This window comes from Eptesicus fuscus, chromosome 4, assembly GCF_027574615.1.
Source record: "Eptesicus fuscus isolate TK198812 chromosome 4, DD_ASM_mEF_20220401, whole genome shotgun sequence".
In the NCBI taxonomy this organism is placed as follows: domain Eukaryota; kingdom Metazoa; phylum Chordata; class Mammalia; order Chiroptera; family Vespertilionidae; genus Eptesicus; species Eptesicus fuscus.
This window is the reverse complement of record NC_072476.1, coordinates 13,060,524-13,083,536: the sequence shown is the minus strand read 5'-3', so window position 1 is coordinate 13,083,536 and position 23,013 is coordinate 13,060,524. Positions and strand designations below refer to the sequence as shown.

The window sequence follows — 23,013 nt, the reverse complement described above, 5'->3', positions numbered from 1 at the left end:
GGGTTTATTTCTGGGCTCTCTATTCTGATCTGTGTGTCCGTTTTTATGCCAGTACAATGTAGTATTGATTACTATAGTCTTGTAGTATAGTTTGAGATCAAGTAGCACAATACCTCCTCCAACTTTGTTTTTTGTTTTCTTTTACAAGCAAACGTTTATTTAGAAGGTCACAGAGATAGAAAAAGTGAGCCAGCTGGGCTGCATGGGCTCAGGAAACAAGTTATAGAGCAGTGGTTCTCAACCTTCCTAATGCCATGACCCTTTAATACAGTTCCTCATGTTGTGGTGACCCCCCAACCATAAAATTATTTTCGTTGCTACTTCATAACTGTAATTTTGCTACTGTTATGAATTGTAATGTAAATATCTGTGTTTTCCGATGGTCTTAGGCGACCCTGTGAAAGGGTCGTTCAACCCCCAAAGGGGTCGCGACCCACAGGTTGAGAACTGATGTTATAGAGTCAAAAAAGGGGGCTTTAAAGCTTAGAAGAAAGGCAAAGGTAACATGCCTGGGGAAATAAGTAGCGGGGAAAGCATGGGAGTGCTCCAGAGAAGGAGCACAGCCCAACTTTGTCCTTAGGTTGCTTTGGCTGTTTGGGGTCTTTTGTGGTTCCACATAAAGTTTAGGATTGTCTAGTTCTGTGAGAAATGCCCTCAGTGTTTTGATAGGGATTGCTTTGAAACTATAGATTGATCTGGGAAATAAGGACATTTTAACTATGTTAAATTCTTCCTATCCATGTATATACTTCCCATTTATTTGTATCTTCTTCAAGGTCTTATAATTTTTCAAGTACAGCTTTTTTACCTCATGGATTAAATATATTTCTAAGTATTTTATGTTTTTTTGATGCAATTATAAATGGTATTGTTTCCTTAATATCTCTAATAGTTCATTATTAGTATATAAAAATGCAACTGATTTCTGAATATTAATTTTGTATCCTATGTTATTGAATTTACTATTTCTAATATCATTTATATATGTAGTTATGTCATCTACAAATAATGAAAGTTTTACTTTTTCCTTACCAATTTGGATGCCTTTTATTTGAAAGTTTAACTTTTTAAGAAATTATTTCCCAAAGTGGTGGTGCCGTTTAACATTCCCACTAGTAGTTTGTAAGAGCTATAGTTCCTCCACAGTATTTCTTCACACTTTGTATGAGCCACACAATACCCTTACTTTACTTATGGGAAAATGGACAGTTAAAAAAGTTGTGACTAAACAAAAACCAAACAAACAAACGTGTGACTTACCCACTCAGAACCACCTTATCAGCATGCTCAAAGCACTGACCCAGGTTTCACTAAGTCTGTACCCCTAAACCTCATTTTCCAACCACAGATGAGGAAACTGAGATTCCCAGGAGGTCACCTCTGGAAGTGACTCCTCAGCCTGCAAGAGCTGAGTCTGTTTTGTACGGCCTGTCCCAAGCCAGAGGGACCCGGGACCTCCTCTCAGGTTCTGCCCCCTTCCCTTGCTCTTCTCCCACCCTGTCTCTGTCCAGGGCATAATCCTACCTCTAACTCAGGGGGCCCAGGAAGGCTTCCCTGTGACATCACACAGCCGGTTGCTAAGGGAAACCTGCAGACCCACCCCCTAGGCAGGGGAGAGCAGAGCCCTGCTGCACAGAAGGCTGGACCACTCCTCCCCCACCAAACTGGCCCTCAATGGAAGCCTTGGTCTGTGCGTTCTCTGAGCTGCACATAAGAGAAGGTGCGGGGCTATGGGAAAGAATGGCAGGAAGAGAGATGTCCTACTGTTCTGATGTGGGCCCAAAGCCACTAGGGACATGTATACTTGGGAGAGAGGAATGGCCACTGGTCCCGGATGTGTGACCTGGACTGGTGATTCTGAACCCACCGTGAAATATCTATACTGGTACCAGAGTGACCTAGGGTAGGGGTAAAAAATGGGTAGCCGAAGGCCCTAGCTAGTATGGTCAGTGGTTAGAGCATAAGCCCATACACTGAAGGGTCATGGGTTCAATTTCTGGTCAAGGGTACGTACCTGGGTTGCAAGTTCAAATGCCAGCCCAGTTGGGTCGCCTGTAGGAGGCAATCAATGTGTCTCGTTTACATCTCTCTCTCTTTCCCTTTTCCCTCCCCTCTCCTCCTTTCCTTCAACTCTCTCTAAAAATCCATGGGAAAAAATATCCTCAGGTGAGGATTAACAAAAAAAAAGGGGAAGGTGGCAGGAGGGCTTGAAGTCCTGAAAGAGAATTTGGTGCCAGACCTCCCTGTTGGCTGGGAGAGGAAAGAGGATTAATACGTTGGGTCAGGGGAGGCTGGAGGCAAGGATTTAGTCCATTTGACAGGTAAGCTGAAGTTTGGCAGGCTGACATGGAGCCCATCACATGAGCATGTGATGTGCTGTTCTCCCATCATGGCTGCTGTGGCCACCACCCTCCTGCTTTCCCCTCCACAGATTCCGTGAGCTGGGCCCAAGGACTCCCCAGTCACCCCGACACACCATCCAACATCTACGAAGGAGGGCTGGGGGCCCAGCAGCAGCAGTGTCCCAGTGCCCAGGGAAGCAAGCCCAAGAACTTCCGGCTGCGCCACCTCCGGGGCCTGGCCCTCTATCTACCAGGCCACATGCAGCCTGCTGGCCAGTGTGAGAGTCACTGGCTGGGCCGGCTCATGGCTGGGAGCTGCCTCCCATGGCCTGAGGGCATGGCCTGGCCCCTGGACCTGCCACAGGGTACTCTGAACCCAGGTAACAGCCACCGTTCAGCCCTTCTGGAAGCTCAACTGCCCGGAGACAGCCTGGGAAATACAGGTGAGCACCTGTCTAGGTGATGCAGGAGGGAGAGACCCTTCCAGGGAAGGGGTGCGTTGGAGATCAGATGGATGCAGATGGGCCCTTCTCCACTCCCAAGCCTCAGGGTTTCTGTCCCCTCTCTGCAACTGACAAGCTCCCCCACTTCTGGTTGGGCCTCAGTTTCCCCATTAGTAAAATGAAGGGTTTGGGTTAAATGAAGAACTTAAACCATGTTCCCTCTTCCTTCTCCCTCCCTCATGGGTTATCTTTAAAAGAGACACCCCCCCCCCCATTCCACTCCTATTTTATTTTTTTAAAATATATTTTTATTGATTTCAGAGAGGAAGGGAGAGGGAGAGAGAGAAACATCAATGATGAAAGAGAATCATTGATTGGCTGCTTTCTGCACGCCCCCCATTGTGGATCGAGCCCGCAACCCAGGCATGTGCCCCTGACTGGAATCAAACCCGGGACCATTGAGTCCGCAGGTCAATGCTCTATCCACTGAGCCAAACCAGCTAGGGCTCTACTCCTGTTTTAAAGGATGTCAGGTTCGAGAGGGGGGCATCATAGGATAAGATAGGCTGGCAGCCTCCCCTGAGGCCCTCCAAGTAACTCCTCCCTCCCCCCTTTCCTCAGCATCCAGTTCCAGCATGGATCCAGCTAAGGGTGCCCCCTCCCAGCCTGGTACCCATGAAGGCTTGGGGTTCAGGCCCAAGAGATCCTGGGAGGCCTCAGAGGAGTCCACCTGTCCACTGTGCAAGAGAATCTGCTCTGGGGCTCTGAAGAGGCCGTAGGGATCCGAGTGCTGTTTTCACAGCTTCAGGACAGGAGGGGAAAGATGATCCAGGAGGTGGCGGAGGAGGCAGGTCCAGAGAGGAAGGGCTCAGCCCCACCAGTAGACCCTCCAGATGGAGACACCTGCCGATGCCCAGCACCAGAGCCTGGGCCAGCCTTGGGAAAACTCGAGGGGAGGGAGGAGGCGGTCCTGAGGGAGGGACAGAAGAAAAAAGAGAAGCCTGGGCATGCCCTTGCAGCCTGCTCCAACTCAAGTAAACCACTTGTACCTGGAGGCCGGCTGAGTGGAGAGTGGGGCTCCCAAAGAGGCCGGGGAGCCTGCTGGTCTAATCTCAATAAAAGCCAAAGCCCACATGCACCTTTGTCCCTCCGTCTATCAGGCCAGTTCAGTCAGAGAAACAGCCCCTTGGCACCTGTGTTTTTCTTTTTTAAATATATTTTATTGATTTTTTACAGAGAGGAAGGGAGAGAGAGAGAGAGCTATTAGAAACATCGATGAGAGAGAAACATCGACCAGCTGCCTCCTGCGCACCCCCTACCGGGGATGTGCCCGCAACCAAGGTACATGCCCTTGACCCGGAATCAAACCTGGGACCCTTCAGTCCGCAGGCCGACGCTCTATCCACTGAGCCAAACCGGTTTTGGCGGCACCTGTGTTTCTGGGAGCAAGTTTCCATGTTCTTGGCCCTGTGGGTATTTGGGACCAGATCATTCTTTGTAGTGGGGGCCCTCGGGTGTGTTGTAGGATGTTTAGCAGTGTCAGCAGCCTCTACCCACTAGATTCAGCTAGCTCCCTCCTCCAAACTGTGACAACCAAAAGTTTCTCCAGAGTGTCCAATATCCCCTGGGGGTAGAATCGCTCCTGGTCTATGTCGCTAGGCCTCAGCCCTGTGGGGACAGGATGGGAAGACCAAGGTTTGGCCTCAGTGACCCTCACTGTCTGGCTGACTTCCAGTCCTGGCAGCCCGGGTTGGAAGCCCCTTTGGGGGGCTCCTGCCATACCCACGTGATAGTGTCTATGATTCTGGAGACCAGGAGAGCTGGGTTCCTTCCAGACTGCCCCCAGGGTTCAGAGCTGAGTCCAGTCTGTGGTGGCCTCCACTGGGCCACATCCCGGTGGTCTGGCCCTGTGTATTACTTCCCATCTTGACTTGGCATTGGCTCTGGGTCTTGCTTTACCAATAGATGTGGTAGAAGTAACTTGGCATCACTTCTGGCATGAAGGAAGCCTAGTAGCTTCTAGTGTGTGTGTGTCGGGGGATCAATATCCAAATAAAGAGCCCACACACGGTGGGAAACCAGCCCACACCAGGGGAGGCCACCACTGACCTCTGAACCACCTTGGGAGTGCATCCCTCAGCCCGTTGAGCCACCCTTGCTGAAGCGTGGAGGGCAGACAAATCACAGGCTAGTCTTTCCCCCAAGGAAGGACATCTGCTGCAGCTGAGTTGGTCTCCAAACCATTCTTCCTTAAACCTCCCGAAGCTTTTTTGAAAAGCACTCCAAAGAGGCTGACAAGTGGAAAAGCCATGGCCATGGCATGCTGGGGACAGGGAACTGATGTGAAGGAGCACCCAGGGCCTCAAACAAGCAGACATTTGTGGAAATGCACACTGACCAACCTGGGGCATCCTCACCCCATTCCCTGAATGGCCACCAGGAGCCAGTCTCAGCCCTTGGGAGCCTATCCTTGAAGCCTGATGGGTTGGAAGGGCAGTTACCTTTAGGGCAATGGTCTCCAGAATCCCTGCCCCTACCCACCCTTGCAAGTTAATACTTGGCCAATGACTAACCAAGGGCCCCAAGGAGTCACCCCTCAATCCTGAAGCTGACCCATTAAACAAGGTGTATCTGCCTCAATTAGCAAGGGTGTAACTCACAGCACTAGGATGCTGTGAGACCAGACCAGTTCACTGACCTTGAAACATTCAATGCCTCCAGCCTCCATACAACCCCATGGGCTCCCTGACACCCAGCTCTGCAGGTGCCTCAGGCCCTGTTCTGGGGAGGGCTGTCTGGGTGATGCGCCACCGTCAAGGGAGCAGTACACACACAGGTTTTAGAGGGGCCGTTCAAGAGCTGCGTGGCTCCTGGGTAACTGCCGGCCCCTGAACCAGTTTTCATGTCTAATGGGGCGACTAGCATGACTCCATACCCCAGGGTGGCCAGAAACTCCAAGGAGAGGTTGCTGGGAGCACATGGTTCCAGACTTGGCCAACCGCAGGCTCCCATGATGAGGTGCCCTGGACCAAAGGTCCCAGTCCCCCCAGGCTCCTGTGGCAAGGTGCACTGGCCCAGGGTTCCTATCTGACCACTGTATTGTGTCACCTATCGAGCCTTCTCTAAGCCAGGATAGTGACCCCCAGAGGACCATGCCCCAGCTCAAGGCCTAAGGTTGGCCAAGGAGACTCCCAAACAAATGGGGGCAGCTGCCTGAGGATCTTCTGAGTTTAAAGAAAGAACCCAGTTGTGCTTTGCAACTCTGAACCCTCTTCCCCAGGACTGCGTTACTTGGCAGGAAACTGACACAAAACCATCGGTCCTGTTCCCTGGAAGCCATCCTTGGGACTTGACAGCAACCAACAAGCAGCTCCTGGGCCATCTAAACCACTGTCCCAGCAAGGGGGCAAACCCCCAGGAATGGCCCAAAGTGCAAGACAGGATGTGACCAATCAAAGTCTGTTTATTCGTTTGTAATCAGACAGAACACTACAATCTGTTCAACACTGGGCTAGACACTGCCGTGATTAGGGGCAAGGAGGAAGGGGTAGGGCAAGGCCTCGGCTCAATATGGAAGTCCAAGGCAGAACCTTCTGGAAGACTCTTCCCTTACCCCGTGGGGCAGAAATAAAAACCACATGATAACCGTTGATTCAGATTAGTGAGGACACTGAGCTGGGCCTCAGCTCAAAGTCAATGTCAGCACGGAGTGGGGACCAGTCAGTGAGAGTGTGAAGTGGCCGAGGAAGGAGAAGTGGTTTTCCTGCACAGGCCCGCCTTCATCTCGAGAAACCCCTTCCCCCCACCACAAGGCCAGAGGAGCCCTGGGCTGGGAGTTCTGAGGGAGGGAAGGATGCCAATCCGAGGCCCCTTTGCTTGGTTGTCCCACCTTCTCCCACTCAGACTGGTGCACTGTGGCGACGGCTCCAGGACACTGCAGCAATGCTGGGCGTGACTCTGCCAACCCCCTTTACTCTGGAGGGCGGGCAGGGAGCAAGCAGCTTTGGGGATAGGGTGGAGGGAACGCCAGAAGCAAGTGATGTCCACATGCATGCTTCCTGGCACTGACAGCCTCTTCTGTCTCTGTTCCCAGAGGCTGAGGACCACAAGGCAAGCGACTGCCCCCAGTCTCAAAGACCAGGTCCTACTTGATCAAACACCACTCAATTCTTCTTGTCTGCATCTGGTCAGGCCTTAGAACTGCATCTCACGGAACTGGGGGTCGGGGGGGGGGGCCCTTAGGACCCTCACCAGCACCTGTCCTCAGCCCAGCTCCCTGCGGCAGTTCAACTGAATGGCACATCCAGCATGTGATAGGTAGTTCCTCGCTCTCTGACACAGCAGGACTGCCAACAGAGGAGTGGGAAACCTTCCCATTATCTCACCATCATGCCAGGGAACCAAGCCCCAGAGCTCTGTGCTTGGGTGAAAAGCCTCTCACCACTCGCCAGCCCCTCCTGGGGAGGTAGGGGCTGCTCCTGCCCCCCAGGCTTCTGAGGGCTGGTTCTTTACAAGGGTTTGGCGTTCCCTTTATTTCACCCTTCATTGTTCTGAGGCTCCTGTGTCTTTAGGGCCAAGTCTATCCGTAACACTTGGGCTCCTCCCTCCGAGGAGTTAATTCCGGCTTTGGAGGAAGGATTTGGATGGAACAGGCAGTGCAGGGGAAGAGGCCAGTGAGGACGTGCAGGGAAGGAAGCCCACTCCTGCCTCCATACTTCCAGGGCAGCAGAAGCAACTGGCCACAATGAACAATGTGTCCAGCCTATGAGGCTGGTGCACTCACATGGGGGCCAGGCCGAGGCAAGGGCAGAGGTTCCCAGAGCAGGAAGGAGGGCTGGAAGAGCCTGCAGGAAAGAGAAGAGGGAGCAGGAGTGAAGGTCTCCACAGAAACACTATGCCCACACTATGTCCGGCCTAGGAACCCACTGCTGGCCCTGGGTGCCCCTGAAGGGTGAACCCTTCTCTAGGCCCAGAGTCCCTTTTAGTGACATCTGGGTTCCTCAGTCCAGGCACAAATCAAGGCACTGGGCATGCCAGCCCAGGTGGCGATGGAGCGCGCTGTGTGAGCTTGGCTCAAATCAACAATCTGCTCTCGGCCATGTCCATGCATAAGCGGATGAGCCCCGGGGTCCCCATGACCCTTTCCAGCTCTGGTGTTCTGTGAGGTCTGAGAGACTGGCTGGCTCCCCATAGTACTCATGGTGTTCAGAAGTGGCCATGTCTATATCTTTATGTCTGTATAGGTTTATATGCATACAAATATGTTTGAAAAAAGGTTTACCAAAATATTAGTGGTTTTCTCTCAGTGCTGAGGTTTTACTTTTTTCTTCACTTTTCTATATGGTTTGAGTTTTAAAGTAATGTCCATGTAACAATGTTTATAATCCTAATAAAAATAAAGCTATTATTTTGAAAGAAAAAAAAAAATAAATGAAGTGGCCATGTCTGAATAGAGCCCTCATCTATAAGGTGCCCACCTCAGGGAACTTCATTGTGAGCTGATGATGCCGCTGGTGTTAAAGCTGACATCAGCTCCAGACACCCCTTGGAAAGGTAGTAAGTGGCTATGGATGGCGGGGTGGGGGCAGAGAAAGGGCTTGATCTTTTGGTACTTTTTCCATTTCTGTGAATGCATTATTTTTTTAAAAGTTGTTCAAGGGAAAAGATGAAGTTCTGGGCAAGGGCTCAGGACTCTGCTTTCCTCCTTCAAATTTCTTTTATTTATATATAAAATATATATTTCATTTATATATAAATATATATTTTATTGATTTCAGAGAGGACGGGAGAGGGAGAGAGATAGAAACATCAATGATGAGAGAGAACCACTGATTGGCTGCCTCCTACCGGGGATCGAGCTCATAACCCAGGCATGTGCCCTTGACCAGGAATTGAACCTGGGACCCTTCAGTCCGCAGGATGACGCTCTATCCACTGAGCCAAACTGGCTAGGGCAGTCCTTCTTCAAATTTCTGAGAGTTGCTCAGGTACTACCTCAGCCCTTAGGGCAGCAGGTGCCTATCCAGAGCCTTCTGTTTTTATTGTCGGAAGCGCCAGGCCCTCCCTTTCTCAAGACCATCGTCTCCCCTTTTCCCCACCACCTGTTCTGGCATACCTGTTGGAGACCGGGCATACCCGCCCCACGACGCTCTGCTCCCAAGCCCATGTAGCACCGGGCCTGCAGCTGGGGCAGGTGATGGGCCAGCTCCTCTGCAGAACACAGTTGAGGTCAAATGGCCAGGAAGGTGGGCTCCGCAGGGCGTTAAGGGGTGGGACCTGTTGGAGACTGCCTGGCTGGCATCACATGGTCCGGCTGTATTCAATGCCGCCCTTGGTGGAGATGCTTGACCATGGCAGGAAGCTGCAGAGCAAGCTGTGGGCCTGGCGGTAAATCCTGTGTGGGATGGAGCAGGGGCTCAGGTTTGCTAGAGCAGAACCCAGGTGCTGGATGTAGTCCGTGGGACGCTGTTAAGGAAGACTACAACTTGCCTTCCCTGCCCACACCCCCCTGGAGTGGCACTGTCAGCAGAGGCCCAAACAGCAACCTGCAGGACTGAGTGCAGATAGCATGCCATTCTCAAGGGAGTCCAAAAGTCCGCTTAGCCTCTGCAGAGTGCTGGAAAACTTCCATAGATGGAGGGGCCTCCACTATGCAAAATAATAAAGGGCAGCATGTGGGTACAAAAGGACCTTCCAGGTGAGGCCTCAGGCACATGGACACCCAGACTAAGGTTAACAGACAGGGACTGGGTGCTGCGGGGAGGGGTAAATCAGAAGAGCAAGTGTTCCTGGTCCTCCCCCTACCCTCAGTCCTCAGAGGGGCAGGGCCTCATTCCTGTGACATAGAGGGGTCAACAGTGTTAAGCCCTTAGCACAGAGACCCATCTTCACATGAGCAAGGAGACCTGTGGGCTTTGTACCACATCTCTCTTTCCCGTTTATTTCCTTATGAAATGGACAAATCCTGGACTCATGTATTTACTAGTATTTACACACAGATACATGTACACACAGTATTTTCTGGGCCACACCCTATGACTATTAAGAAGTCTTCTAGCCTCCCTCTTACCTGTTTAGGGCCAGAGATAGTTAAAAGGGAGGGAGCAGGGATGGGACACACCACTGAGTCACATACCCTACATTCTGGTAAGAAAGGTTTGAACTAAGTGTTCAAAATAGCAAACAACTCTTTCACCTCCCTTATTTGCTTTCTCCCCTGCCAGCATGCAGGCCCCACCAGGTCAGGGGCTTTGTCTATTTTGTTCACTGTTGTAGCCCCCACATACCAGGTACAGGAGACTCAACCAATACTTATTGGGTGAATAGATGGATGAATGGATGGGTGGATCTTGGACCAGGAGGATTAAAAATCCACCCCTTGTACTGGGCTCAAGTCCAGGGAACAATGAGTGCCAGAGCATGTCTGCTTTCCCAATATCTGCAACCAGACCATCAATTCCTAATACATGCAAATCAGATCTACCCACATCATCATCTCATTAGGAAAAAATGCATCCTGTGAGCTTGGCTTTGTGAATGTCATCTGAAAGCAACCACAGCTCCAGCTGATGCTAGGAAGCCACAGTCTCTCACCCCTGAGAAGAAAAGGATATAAGATGGTCCAGGGAGGGTGGCCACCATTGATGTAGAGGACATAAGTGAAGCCATCTTTGAGGACCCCACGGATGGAATAGTAATAGGGGAGATAGTGGTGCTGCTTGAAGTCTCTGTTTTCGTAGAAGTTTATTGCTGTGTTGTTGGTGGTGAGGACGTGCAGGTAGATGGCTTTGCAGTGGTCCTGGGCAGTGGTGGATATGTGATCCTTTAAACTCTCAAGTAAAAGGGAACCTGTAGGCAAAGAGGCAACAGTCACACATGGCGGGGCAGGTGAAGAGGAAGCATAAGGCAGACAAGGAAGTGACCTTCTCAGAGATCTCTTCAGATCTCTCCGCCATTGTATCAAAGACTTCCCATAACCAGCCACTGTCAAAGTCCCTAAACTCCCACAGCCAGACAGGGCCTGTTAGCTGCAGACCACTGGCTGTCCAAGAACATGGATCAGGCTGCATAGTTCCCTCCAGGGGCTGAATCCACAGGGGAGATTCACTAGCCTTTCAGGCAACAAAAAATGTAAACCTAAGCCCAGGAAAATGTGGAATGGGCAGACCTGGGTTACAATGAAGACTCTGCTGTGGCTGAGTGGGATGGGAAGTTGGAGACATAAAGATGGCATGGCACCCCGGATGTGACAGGAATCTTGGATCCATAGGAGCTAGGACTGTTTCATCAATTATGTTTTCTAGCCGAAGCCGGTTTGGCTCAGTGAATGGAGCGTCGGCCTGCGGACTCAAGGGTCCCAGGTTCGATTCCGGTCAAGGGCATGTACCTTGGTTGCGGGCACATACCCACTGAGGGGTGTGTAGGAGGCAGCTGATTGATGTTTCTCTCTCATCGATGTTTCTAGCTCTCTATCCCTCTCTGTAAAAGGTCAATGAAGTGTATTAAAAAAAAAAATATTTTGTTTTCTATTCTTAATCAAGCATACCTTGTGACCAGATATAAGTTATGTGTGTGTGTCAGCAGGTGTGGTTAAAAGATGCCCATTCTGTAATGAGGACCTTTGGGAGCTGTTAGTAATCTGATCTTGTAAGCTTTGGGAATGAGGCCATACAGAAAGACCTGGTAATGTGTGGAAAGAGCATGGCTGAATTGAAGGTCAACAGGGCAGTGGGTGGTGGTGGTGGAGTGTATATGCCAAAAATCATTATTTCAACCGCCCCTTACCTATGCCGTGCTTTCTGAATTCCTTCACTACTCCCAGACTTAGAATGTATGCAACTTGTGTGTCAACAGAGAAGTTGGAGGCTAGAATATCTCCATCCTGAAGAAAAAGTCAGAAATAAAGTCAGGTTCACAGTTGAGGCACCAGGTCCCACTGCAGAACATATCTCATGTGCTGACTCTCCCAGCCACAACACCTGGGGGGCCACTGGAGCAGGAAGAGATAGAACAGAGAATAATGGAGAGTCAACACCGTCCCATGGAAACAAGGGGCTGTGGGCCTTTCTGCTAAAGTAAGAACACTCACAAAAAGTTGCTTCTCTTTGGAAGGGTGGTAGACCATACAAGGAAGGACACTGATACCAGACAAGTATAGCTATGATGGTAAAAAGGAAATGACCATGCTGTGTGGGCATTAAATGGTGCTCACACGTGTCAACTGACACACCAAGAGATCAAACAGCCAGACAAACACAAAGTTTTAAAAGTTTAATTAGTCCTGTGGCCGGTGTGACTCAGCTGGTTGGGCATTGTCCCATGCAAGGTTGCCGGTTTGACCACGTCACACACCCAGGTTGCAATCTTGATCCCAATTAGAGGATATGCAGGCAGCCTCTCATATCGATGTTTCCTTCTCTCTCTTTCCTCCTTACTTTCTATCAATTTTTAAAAATCTTAAAAAAAAAAGTTTAATTAAAGGATCATGTGCTGCCCCCAGATGGTCTTAGAGTACAGAGGGTGAGGAGTCTGAGTGGCCTCTCTGCTATCCACACCAGGCAGAGCGTTACACCAGGACCCACCAAACCTTGTTGGTCTCTTGGTTCAGAGATAAAATTCTGGACTGAGAGAGTTGTGAATTCGACCATCATGAGGTTCTGATGTTCTTCTACTTTGTAAAGAAGGCTTGGTGGATTCCCCCCATGGAAAGAAAGCTTGGTGACTTGGCCTCTCTCATCCCTATCCACTGTTCACTGAGTGGCTCCCGTATGCTGGGCATGGGTTGGCCTGTCCCTGTCCCTACTCACCACTCTCCTGACCCTGACCCCGGCCCCAACACTCCATATTACAGTTAAGCTGGACAGAGGCAAACTCAGTCTCAGGGAGGCATCCTTATTGCTCTTGTTACTTGAAGCCCATGGAAGGGTCAGGAAGGTCAAGCAGGTACTTCATTCCCCAGCTGATGTCTTCTGACAGCCCCTGCTCTCTTTCCTCGGTGTTGAATTCATTCTGCCTCTCAGCGGGGGCAGAGAAAGTGCCAGAGTGCAAAGGCTCTCCTGATACCCAGGGAGTAGAAGGAAAGGGTTCCAATCTCTGCCCTCATGGGAAAACCCACACATTCAAAGGAGTTCAGAGATCTAGTCACCGTATGTGTGGGGCTTGACAGTTGCTGGGGGCACATAGGAAGAGCTTCATAGAGAGGGTTTTGGAGAACAAGTCAGGGGAGGGGAAGGTAGAACAGTTTGTTCTGTGAAAGAGCAAAAAGATATTGATGCTTGCTGAAAATGCCAATGTTTCTTTTTTTGCTGTATCTTAGCACAGAAAAATGGAAGAAAAAAACTCAGAAGAAAGCTAAGATAGAAAAGTTACTCTTAAAAGAAACCAACTTTGCCAGAATCTAATTATAGGCAAATTAGGGTAGACCTGAGTGGGTTGGGTCTTTAAAAGGGAGAGAGATCCGCCTAGCTAGCTCAGTGGTTGAGTGTCAACGTATGAACCAAGAGATCACGGTTCGATTCCCAGTCAAGGGCACATGCCCGGGTTGTGGGCTCCATCCCCAGTGGGGGGCATGCAGAAGGCAGCCAATCAAAGATTCTCTCTCATCATTGATGTTTCTATCTCTCTCTCCCTCTCCCTTCCTCTCTGAAATCAATAAAAATATATTTTGAAAAATAAATAAATAAAATAAAAGGGAGAGATAGCCTTCTTGCACTTTTAAATAAATAGCCTCAAGCCAAACAGATAGAAGCAGGTGCCAGTTGGTGGTGGGTTTTTTCCCTTCTGTGGAGTAAATACCCATGTATAAACGCTACTCAGTCACTTTATAAGATGACCAAAATCATTAGGGAGAATGTTTTTTGTTTTTTTTTAATTTATTCTGAAGATCTAATGGTCTTTTTTTTTTTTTTACGTGCCCTTGACTGGAATCAAACCCGGAAACCTTTGATTCACAGGCTGACGCTCTATCCACTGAGCCAAACTGGCTAGGGGTAGGCAGAATCTTGACGCAAGTCAACCACATGGAACAATGTGTTTGTGACCATAACCTCGCATTTTACATTTAGAGCAGGACTTGGTAACTCAGGGTCCAAAGACTCTCCAGGGTTCTTAGATAGATCTTGGCGGGGTCTATGAAGTTGAACAGGAAAAAAAATATTTGTTTTTACTAACCTGTAACTGGAACTTAGCATTTCCTTTAACAAATCACAGCAGTATTAGCAGTTTCTGTGACACTGTCACCAATACAAATCACAGACCCTTACAACTCTGCAGATTCTCAGTGAATCTTTTACACCCGCTCCCAATTTCAAAATGACAGTCATTAGAAAGAAGCCTGCAGTTAGGACGTGTTACTTAATGTACATTTGACTGTATTACATACAGACAGAAAGAAACCACTTGGATCTGAGTCTCATACATGGTCTGGGCTCCTAAGAGAAAGAGCCATAGAGCAGGCAGCGTGATTCTGTCCCAAGGGCCTGGCAGCCCCATCATCACCACACATACTTACCTCCTTGTGTATCTTGGTCCTACTTTTTATTTCAGCTACTATCATTCCTACAATGGTACCCCTGTAGGTTGCAGCAAGGGAAAAGAACTTCTTGTTGGAGGTGATGTCACGATACCATGAGTCTGGGTACCTGAGGAGAACAAACTTAAGGTGAAACTGCCAAAGGCCAAGTCCAACTAACCTCGTGCTTCAGGCAGTGGACCCACAGGGGATTCGAGGCACCTCTGTCCATTGCTCCAGGATTGATAAGGAGCCTGCCCACCACTTAGTCTCCACCAAAGGGTATCATTCTCAGTGAATCATCATCTTAAAGCAGCAATCTATCCAGACAGGATGGGGGATTTCTGATGGAAAAATGATTTTACAAGATAAAGAGATAAGAGGGGGAAAACCTCCCATGACATTGTCTCCCTGAGAGCAGTACCTGGAGGGGCAGCTGGAAGAGTTCAAACTCAAGACCCAAGGGGAGCAGAAAAGAGAACGTTTCATGCAAAGCCCTATGACACAGTGATGAAAGACAGAAGACTCAGCCCCAGTAAGGAGTTTTGGTGAGGAGACAGGACATTCTGGGTTTTATTGGTCTGTGGGTTTGGGACATAACAAGTTAGTCCAGATGCCTTTCCTGAGACCAAGAGCTGGAAGAGGGTGGAGACACAGTGGAGAGGTGCTCCGCTCAGGTCTGCTCTGCAGAGGCCACTGACCACCCACCAAAAGGCTTTATGAGGCCTGGCATTGCCCAAGTTCCTCTCCTGATTGCAGTGGGTGAAACCTGAGGTTAAGACTCATAGAAACATGATGTTTAGCAGGACCTTGTTTATTTTTAATTTTTAAAAGTTTGCACTTATTTTTCTCACAACAAAAGCTCTATGTGCATATTATAGAAAAATGGAGGAAATACAGACAAGCAAAATAAAACAAACTTGTAGCTACTAATAATCTACCCATTCCAAAATACCAAAAACACTTTGCTAGATGGTACATATCTTCATAGGCTTTTATCTTATGCATGTTTTCAAATAAAAGTGAAATTGTGGTACATACAATTTTCTAGTCTGCTTTTTTCACTTAATATCTCATTAAAAAACTCTCCTTGTCAAGTATATCTTTCATGACAGATTTCACTTTTCCTAGTGAATAATATTTCATTTTCCCATGCACATACCCTAACATATGTCAGCCATTCTTTACTGTTAAGATACTAAAGTTGCTTCTCAACTGTCTGATTTATAAATAGCACTGCATCGAACATCTTTGTAAGTAAAGATTCTCAGCAAAGCCCTTTTGGAGAACTCTTTGCATCAGGTAGTGAGATGGAAAGGATGTGATGGCCGTCAGGGAGCGGGGCCTGGGCTCCTCTGACAGGCAAGGTGACTCTGAGCCACCATGGCACCTCCAGGACATCCTCACCTTTGCACAAGCCTTCCAGCTTCATCAGATCCATGGGCATTACCTCACCCCTCCAATCTACAACTGTGGGGCGGAGGGCACCACTTAACTTACTCGATGGGGAACCAGTCGCCACAGAGATGCTTCACAGTGTCTATGTCATCGTGGCAGAGGAGGCGCAGGCTGACCTCGCTGAGGGCGTTGGATGGCACCACCTCTGTCATTCACACCTGCAGGGAGAGAGGTGGGGTCAGGAGAGCAGCCAACCTCCCCTAAACACCCCACCAGCCCACAGATCCCATCATGGCACATTCACTTCCTCTTCCTCCTCCTAACCTGTGACGCAGGAAAGATGGGAAGACTAATGCCCCGCCATGGATGGTGGTCCCCTTAGTAACTGCATGAAGCTCACAATAATCCCCTGCACCAAGTGTCACAATCACCCCCACATTGCAGACAAGCAAACTAAGGCTTGGGAAGGGCTGGCAGGATGGGGACCTAGGATCCCCTCACTGTTTACTTGGAACACTCCTGAACCCCCAGAGAGCAGCCTGCCTTTGGTCAGTTTTCTCTCTCCTCTCTGCCCTTCTGAGGTGCCCTCTGAGCACCACTCCTCCCTGGCCAGTGTCCTGTCTCCCTCACATCGCCATTTCTCCACTGCACAAAGCACACAACCCCAGCAGTCCAACTTCTCCCGACCTGGGCCAGTGGCCATCAACCCCATCAGAGCAGCCTGGGCAGGGGCCAATGACCTGCTGGATTTCCAGGAAAATTGGCACTTGCTAGGTGGGTCACTGCTCCTCCCTTATCCAGCAAACAAAACTCCTGAGCAAAAAGAGAGAGGGAGACTTGCAAGACACTAGAGGTTCAAATCAGGGTCAGGAGTTACTGACAATTATTTTAAATCAGGAAACTACATTCAGCCCAGGTTGCTGATGGAGCAGCTGCCCTTGTTCTAATTAAGATAAGACAAGGAAGCAGGAAGGAAAGCCAAATATTAGACTCTGACAAAGGGAACACCGGAGTCTTTCTTCTTTATGTTGAAAACTGGTAGTAAAAGGCAAAGGACCATGCATTTACTACATCTTTTTAGGATAACTGTGTAGTTCATCCTTGATGGATGAGAAAAAACTCTTCCTATAGAATAGAAGAATGAAAGCCAATAAAAGTAGAAATAATGATAGAATTGGAATGTCATCACTTTGAAAGTGCTGATGAAAATAAATGAATCAAGCAAGAATTATCAAAGGCTTTTAACCACACAGTGGAGGGAGCAGGTGTGAGGCATGGAGGCAAAGTACCTGCACCCCCAGGACTTACCAATCACCAAGGAAAAGCCTTTCAACCTCAAGATCCTGCAGTCACAATTCCCCCAGTAATGGAGCCCAGCTTCTCTGACCAGTGCCATGCATATGAAATCCACAAAGCCTTCAGGTTTCCACCTAAAGTGCTGGGCCTAAAGCCAGCTGTTCCTCCAGACATAATTTCACAACTACATATAATAGCCGGCACACAGGCATGTATATTCAACAGCATCATGACATCCAACAAACACAGAATGCTGATATTCTACAAGATGAGCAACCTGGTCTCTTCAAAAAGTCAATGATGCCCTAACTGGTTTGGCTCAGTGGATAGAGTGTCGACCTGTGGACTGAAGGGTCCCAGGTTCGAATCCAGTCAAGGGCACATGCCTGGGTTGCGGGCTCCATCCCCAGTAGGGGGTGTGCAGGAGGCAGCTGATCAATGATTCTCTCTCATCATTGATGTTTCTATCTTTCTCTCCTCTTCCTCTCTGAAATCAATAAAAATATATTTTTTAAAAGTCAATGCCATTAAAAAAACAAAAGTGGACTAAAAGAGACAAGAAGACCGATAACCAAATGTAATATATAACACATCTACTAGAAAAAAAAATCAAAACAACATTTTGTGGAAATTTAATTATGTGCTAGAAAGCAAATAAAATTGCTATTAACTATCTTAGATGTGAAAGGTAATATGTGGTTATATAGAAAGTCTTAGGAGATGCATGATGAAACGCTCTGGAGTGAAGCATTATGAAGTCTAAAACTAACTTTAAATGGTTCAAAAAAAAAAATCTCAGCTTCTGCCCTGGCTGGTTGCTCAGTGGTTAGAGCGTTGGCCCATGCACCAAAGGATCATGGTTGGATTCCCAGTCAAGGGCACATACCTGGGTTGCAGGTTTGATGCTGGGGCCAGTCGGGAGGCAACCAATCTATGTGTCTCTCTCACACTGATGCCCCCCCTTCTACTCTCTAAAACAGCAATTGCCAACTGGTGGTCTGCAGACCACTGGTGGTCCACGAGGTCCGAAAGGTTGGCAACCACTGCTCTAAAAGCAATGGAAAAAAATATCCTCGGGTAAGGATTAACACAAAAAAAGAGGAAAAAAAAAGAAGAATGGCTCCTTTGAGGGCCAGTCCTGGGCTGGCAGTCCCCTAAGGACCAGGTGCTGCTGGGCAGTCAGGCTGAGGACAGAAGCCCCTCAGGCTGGGTAGTGACAAGTTTGATGCTGTACCCTCTTCCCTTCATGGTACTAGCCAGCCGGGGGGAGGGGGTTTGAGGAGGGGGCACATCTGGAGTGGGGCTACCTTGTGACCTTGAAGCAGACATGCGGGGGGGGGGGGGTACTGTAGGAGCTCTGTGGCTCTGGAGCCACCTTAGGTTCCGTCTTTCTAGAACAAACTGAACTCCAAGGGGTGGGGACTGTGCCACCTTGACATGTCCCTCTGCACAGCATGGCTCAAGAGTTGAAATGAGAAGGGACCTGCTTTCTTCTCCTTTTTGTTTTTAGCCAGCACCTGGACACTGACCACATGATGTCTGTAAAATGGGGGTGGGGGATAAGATGGGCACCCTCCTGTGACCCTGTTGGCAGCACTGGGTACCCTCACCAGGCCTGCAGGCCAAGGGGCTCTGAGGGGTATGGAATGGAAGCTCTTCAGGACAAGAACCAGAAGTGTTCCTGCCTGAGTCCTAGTGGATCCCTACAGATATCAGGTCCGGAAGAAGCTGAGGTACCTCTACCAGCTACACCTTAGAAAGGAGCAGCATTCCAGTAGGCACCCTGCTAGAGAAGACTAGCTGCTTAGAAGGGAACAAAGCTGGTCTCTGGATGCACGATCTTGATGGAACCTCTGAGCTGAGCTGACCCAGACAAGTCTCTCTGGGCAGAGATGACAAAACAGGGCCATCACAAAAGTTAATGTGAGAGGCCTGTTGAGAAAGGGCAGGCCACAGGTGCTGGGCTGTGCTTATTTAAATGAGTTCTTAGTTCCAAACACAAAACAAAACCAAAACACCAACCAAACAAGAAAATATCCCCAGACTTGGCAAATCTGGTCTTTCCATGTCACCTGTTTTTTTTTCTTTTCACTGGGATGTGCCTTCAGAAACCAAGATACTGTCTGGTACAATGTCTTTTAAACAGCTTGACTACCTGGTTTCTACACAACAGCGCCGTTCCAATGCTCAGCACCCCCTTCCATGGCCAATGCTCCAGCCCCCATCCTCGATGGCACCCAGGACATTCTGGTGAGTGTGACCTCAGGGACCTCATGCTGCCTAAGTGGCTACCTCTTAGGAAATGGACTGGTCGACAAAAAATGGCAAGTCCTGCGTTTTTCATGCATCAATACTATCCAAAATATATCTTAGCGGTCACTGGCTTAGAGGTGAATCTCCTGTCATCCTGGATAAAGGGCTGTTTTGCTCCACAGAACATGGCTGCACAGGTTCAAGGGGTCCACCCACCAAAAGCAGGATGGAGTCCAGCACATCACATTCCCCAGTAGGAAACACAGCTTCCCTGGAGATTTCTGCACAACCCCCACCTCTCAGGCAATACTCCCTTTCCCTACAAAGGGAACAAATTCCACTCATACACACAAATCCTCTAAAAACTGAAAGTGGTGTTAGGTATGAGAATAGCATTGTGGTTATGTAGAAAATGTCCATATTCCTTAAGAGATGCACACAGGATATGTAGGGTGAAATGACAGAATGTTCTGGAATTTCATTCAGTTGGAGAAGTGCAAAATATTAATAACTGTTGAATTGGATGATGGGTATGTCAAGTGTATGTTTAAAAATATTCCTAATTAAAATTAACCACCAGGAAGGAGAACCAAGATGGCGGCATAGGTAAACACTTGTACTTGCTGCCTCTCACAACCACATCAAAATTACAACTAAAAGACAGAACAGAGAGGAGGAACCAAGATGGCGGCATAGTTAAGCAGCTAATCTGCTGCCTCACACAACAATTTCGAGGGTACAACTAAGGGACAGAGCGTCTACCACCCACAACCACGGGAAAGCTGGCTGAGTGGAAGATTTACAACTAGGAAAAGAAAGGAGCACAAACGCTGGGGAGCTGAGGTACGGAGGCACGCGAATCGGGCTGGCAGCGGGCAACTAGGCGCGCGGTTTTTCTTCAACCCGCAGGGAGACAAGCTCCCAATCGCTCTGAAATCCAGTTTCTGGGGACACTCGGGGGACCCAGACACCTACGGGGAGAGGCTGGACTCTCGGCCATCGGGTCGGAAAGTGAGAGTGACTTTTTTGCAGTGGTGCGCCCAGCAATCATTGTTTACTGCGCTGGAGCGCGGGGCGCAGGGACTTGGAAACGTGGAAAGGCAGAGACGGCTGACGGCAGCCATCGCTGTTGGCCACGCCCCAGCCTAGTGACGCCCTGAGACCCCGCCCAGCCCTGAGACCCCGCCCCGCACATTCTACAAACCCGCCCAGGCTCCACACAGCAGCTTTTGCATATAAATGGCCTGTTCTGTGGCAGCTCATCCAAATTAGCTGCAGCTCCAGTCAGACTGCTCCAAAACCGCCCAAGCAAAGGAGGAGAAAACTAGTTCTTGCTGTAGCTCCTGCTGGGACACACAGTACACAAGGGTACACCAAGAGTGTCCATCTCAAGTAACTGGGAGGCTGACCCGTTGAACCAATAGGACATCTAGTACACAAAGCTACCCTACCAACTCAGGGAAGCAGAGAATATGAGAAGGCAAGGAAACAGATCACAAACCAAAGAAATGGAGGAGAACAAGCGACTGGACATAGAGTTCAAAACCACGGTTATAAGGTTTTTCAAGAATTTCATGGAAAAGGCCGATAAATTCAATGAGACCCTCGAGGATATGAAAAAGGACCAACTAGAAATTAAACATACACTGACTGAGATAAAAAATATTATACAGAGACCCAAAAGCAGACTAGAGGATTGCAAGAATCAACTCAAAGATTTGGAATACAAAGAGGCCAAGGATACTCCTCCAGAGAAGTATGAAGAGAAGAGAATTCAGAAAGTTGAAGATAGTGTAAGAAGCCTCTGGGACAACTCCAAGCGAACCAACATCAGAATTATGGGGGTGCCAGAAGAAGAGAGAGAGCAAGATGCTGAAAACCTATTTGAAGAAATAATGAACGAAAACTTCCCCCACCTGATGAAAGAAATAGACTTACAAGTCCAGGAAGCGCACAGAACCCCAAACAAAAGGAATCCAAAGAGGACCACACCAAGACACATCATAATTAAAATGCCAAGAGCAAAAGACAAAGAGAGAATCTTACAAGCAGCAAGAGAAAAACAGTTTGTTACCTACAAGGGAACTCCCATACGATTATCAGCTAATTTCTCAACAGAAACCATGCAGGCCAGACGGGAGTGGCAAGAAATATTCAAAGTGATGAATAGCAGGAACCTACAACCAAGACTACTCTACCCACCAAAGTTATCATTCAGAATTGAAGGTCAGATAAAGAGCTTCACAGATAAGAAAAAGCTAAAGGAGTTCATCACCACCAAACCAGTATTATATGAAATGCTGAAAGGTATTCTTTAAAAAGAGGAAAAAGAAGGAGAAAGATAAAGATTATGAACAACAAATACATACCTATCAACAAGTGAATCTAAAAGTCAAGTGAATTAAAAATCTGATGAACAGAATAAACTGGTGAACTTCATAGAATCAAAGGCATAGAATGGGAGTGGATTGATAATTCTCAGGGGGAAAGGGGTGTCTGTGTGGAGAGTATGGGAAGAGACTGGACAAAAATCATACACCTATGGATAAGGACAGCGGGGGGGAGGTAGGGGCAGAGGGGGGTGGGAACTGGGTGGTGGGGAGATATGTGGGGAAAAAGGAGAAACAATTGTAATCTGAACAATAAAGATTCATTAAAAAAAATAATAATAATAATAATAAATAAAATAAAAAAATAAAAGACAGAACAACTATCATCCAGAACTGCGAGAAAGCTGGCTGAGTGGAACGAAAGCGCGCCGAAACCGCTTTGGCTCAGTGGATGGAGCGTCGGCCTGCGGATAGAAGGTCCCGGGTTCGATTCTGGTCAAGGGCATGTGCATTGGTTGTGGGCACATCCCCCGGTGGGGGGTGTGCAGGAGGCGGCTGGTCGATGTCTCTCTCTCATCGATGTTTCTGGCACTCTATCCCTCTCCCTTCCTCTCTGTGAAAAATCAATAAAATTAAAAAAAAAAAAAAAAAAAAGAAGAAGAAAGCGCATTGAGACTGGTAGGTGGTGCGGAGGCGTGGAACGGACTGGCAGCCCAGTGCAGTGCTTTTCATTGGAAGGGAGATAAAAGCTCCCGCGTGCTTTGAACTCCAGTTCCAGGCGAGACTCTGGGGGACCCAGACACATACAGGGATAAACTGGACTGTCTGGCATCGGGGCAGGAAGGCGAGGGCAGCTTTCTTTCAGACGGAGGTGCTCACAGCAGTCATTGTTCCTGCGCTGGGACCTCTCGGGTGCAGGACTGACCGGCAGCCATTGCTGTTTGCTCTGCCCCGGTGATTCCATGAGACCCCGCCCCACCCAATTTACAACCCGACCCAAGCTGTGCGCAGAGGCTTTTGCATACCAATGGCCTGTCCTTTCTCAGCCTAAAACCTGTCAAGCAGGCAGCAGCTGGGTCAGGGAGCCCCAAAGCTATCAAAAGAAGGCTCAAGGCCAGCAGCAGCAGCCTGCCTTGCTTCACAGCTGGGCCTCGTCTGGGCACCTCCAAACCCCATATAAAGAGGAGGAATCTGCAGATCTCTCTATAGCTCCTGCTGGGTAGCCTCAGGCAGTGGCTGACTTTGCACCTCCCTGGAGATCCCAGAGTCAGTGTACCCAGTGGTCAGTGTGAGACCATACCAGATTACAACTCTTCATATCCATAAGTGACACACTCAAGGGGAAGACTCAGTGAGCACCAAAGCCCCACTGAAGCAAGTCCTGCCCCATAAGGGTGTCTCCTACACAGCAGCTCTTCCATTGTAGACACAGCTGGTCCTCA

At 48.8% G+C, this 23,013-nt stretch overlaps 3 protein-coding genes across 5 annotated transcripts in view; 1 reads left to right on the top strand and 2 right to left on the bottom strand.

Annotated features, from left to right (window-relative positions):
- CLUAP1 (clusterin associated protein 1) overlaps positions 1-1,514 on the bottom strand; it is a 48,881-nt gene extending 47,367 nt beyond the window's left edge. Inside the window, exon 1 of the mRNA XM_054714663.1 lies at positions 1,261-1,514. The gene's annotated coding sequence lies outside the window, so the exon portion shown is untranslated. The remainder of the gene's footprint in view (positions 1-1,260) is intronic.
- A 94-nt stretch (positions 1,515-1,608) lies between these two features.
- Positions 1,609-3,919, top strand: C4H16orf90 (chromosome 4 C16orf90 homolog). The gene is made up of 3 exons (XM_008141656.3): positions 1,609-1,720; positions 2,432-2,785; positions 3,407-3,919. The coding sequence occupies exons 1-3, from the start codon at positions 1,675-1,677 to the stop codon at positions 3,562-3,564; spliced, it is 558 nt and encodes a 185-aa protein (XP_008139878.1). The 5' UTR covers positions 1,609-1,674; the 3' UTR covers positions 3,565-3,919.
- A 2,309-nt stretch (positions 3,920-6,228) lies between these two features.
- NAA60 (N-alpha-acetyltransferase 60, NatF catalytic subunit) overlaps positions 6,229-23,013 on the bottom strand; it is a 29,223-nt gene continuing 12,438 nt past the window's right edge. Inside the window, exons 2-7 of one of the 3 annotated variants that reach the window (XM_028145666.2) lie at positions 15,795-15,910; positions 14,295-14,424; positions 11,570-11,666; positions 10,379-10,633; positions 8,901-9,179; positions 6,229-7,629 (exon numbers count right to left, since the gene is read on the bottom strand). In XM_028145666.2, coding sequence (XP_028001467.1) covers positions 7,565-7,629; positions 8,901-9,179; positions 10,379-10,633; positions 11,570-11,666; positions 14,295-14,424; positions 15,795-15,904 — 936 coding nt within the window. In that variant the 5' untranslated portion in view covers positions 15,905-15,910 and the 3' untranslated portion in view covers positions 6,229-7,564. Of the gene's footprint in view, positions 7,630-8,900; positions 9,243-9,289; positions 9,434-10,378; positions 10,634-11,569; positions 11,667-14,294; positions 14,425-15,794; positions 15,911-23,013 lie in introns of those variants that run through there. The other 2 variants (XM_008141657.3, XM_054714666.1) reach the window with 2 other exon arrangements.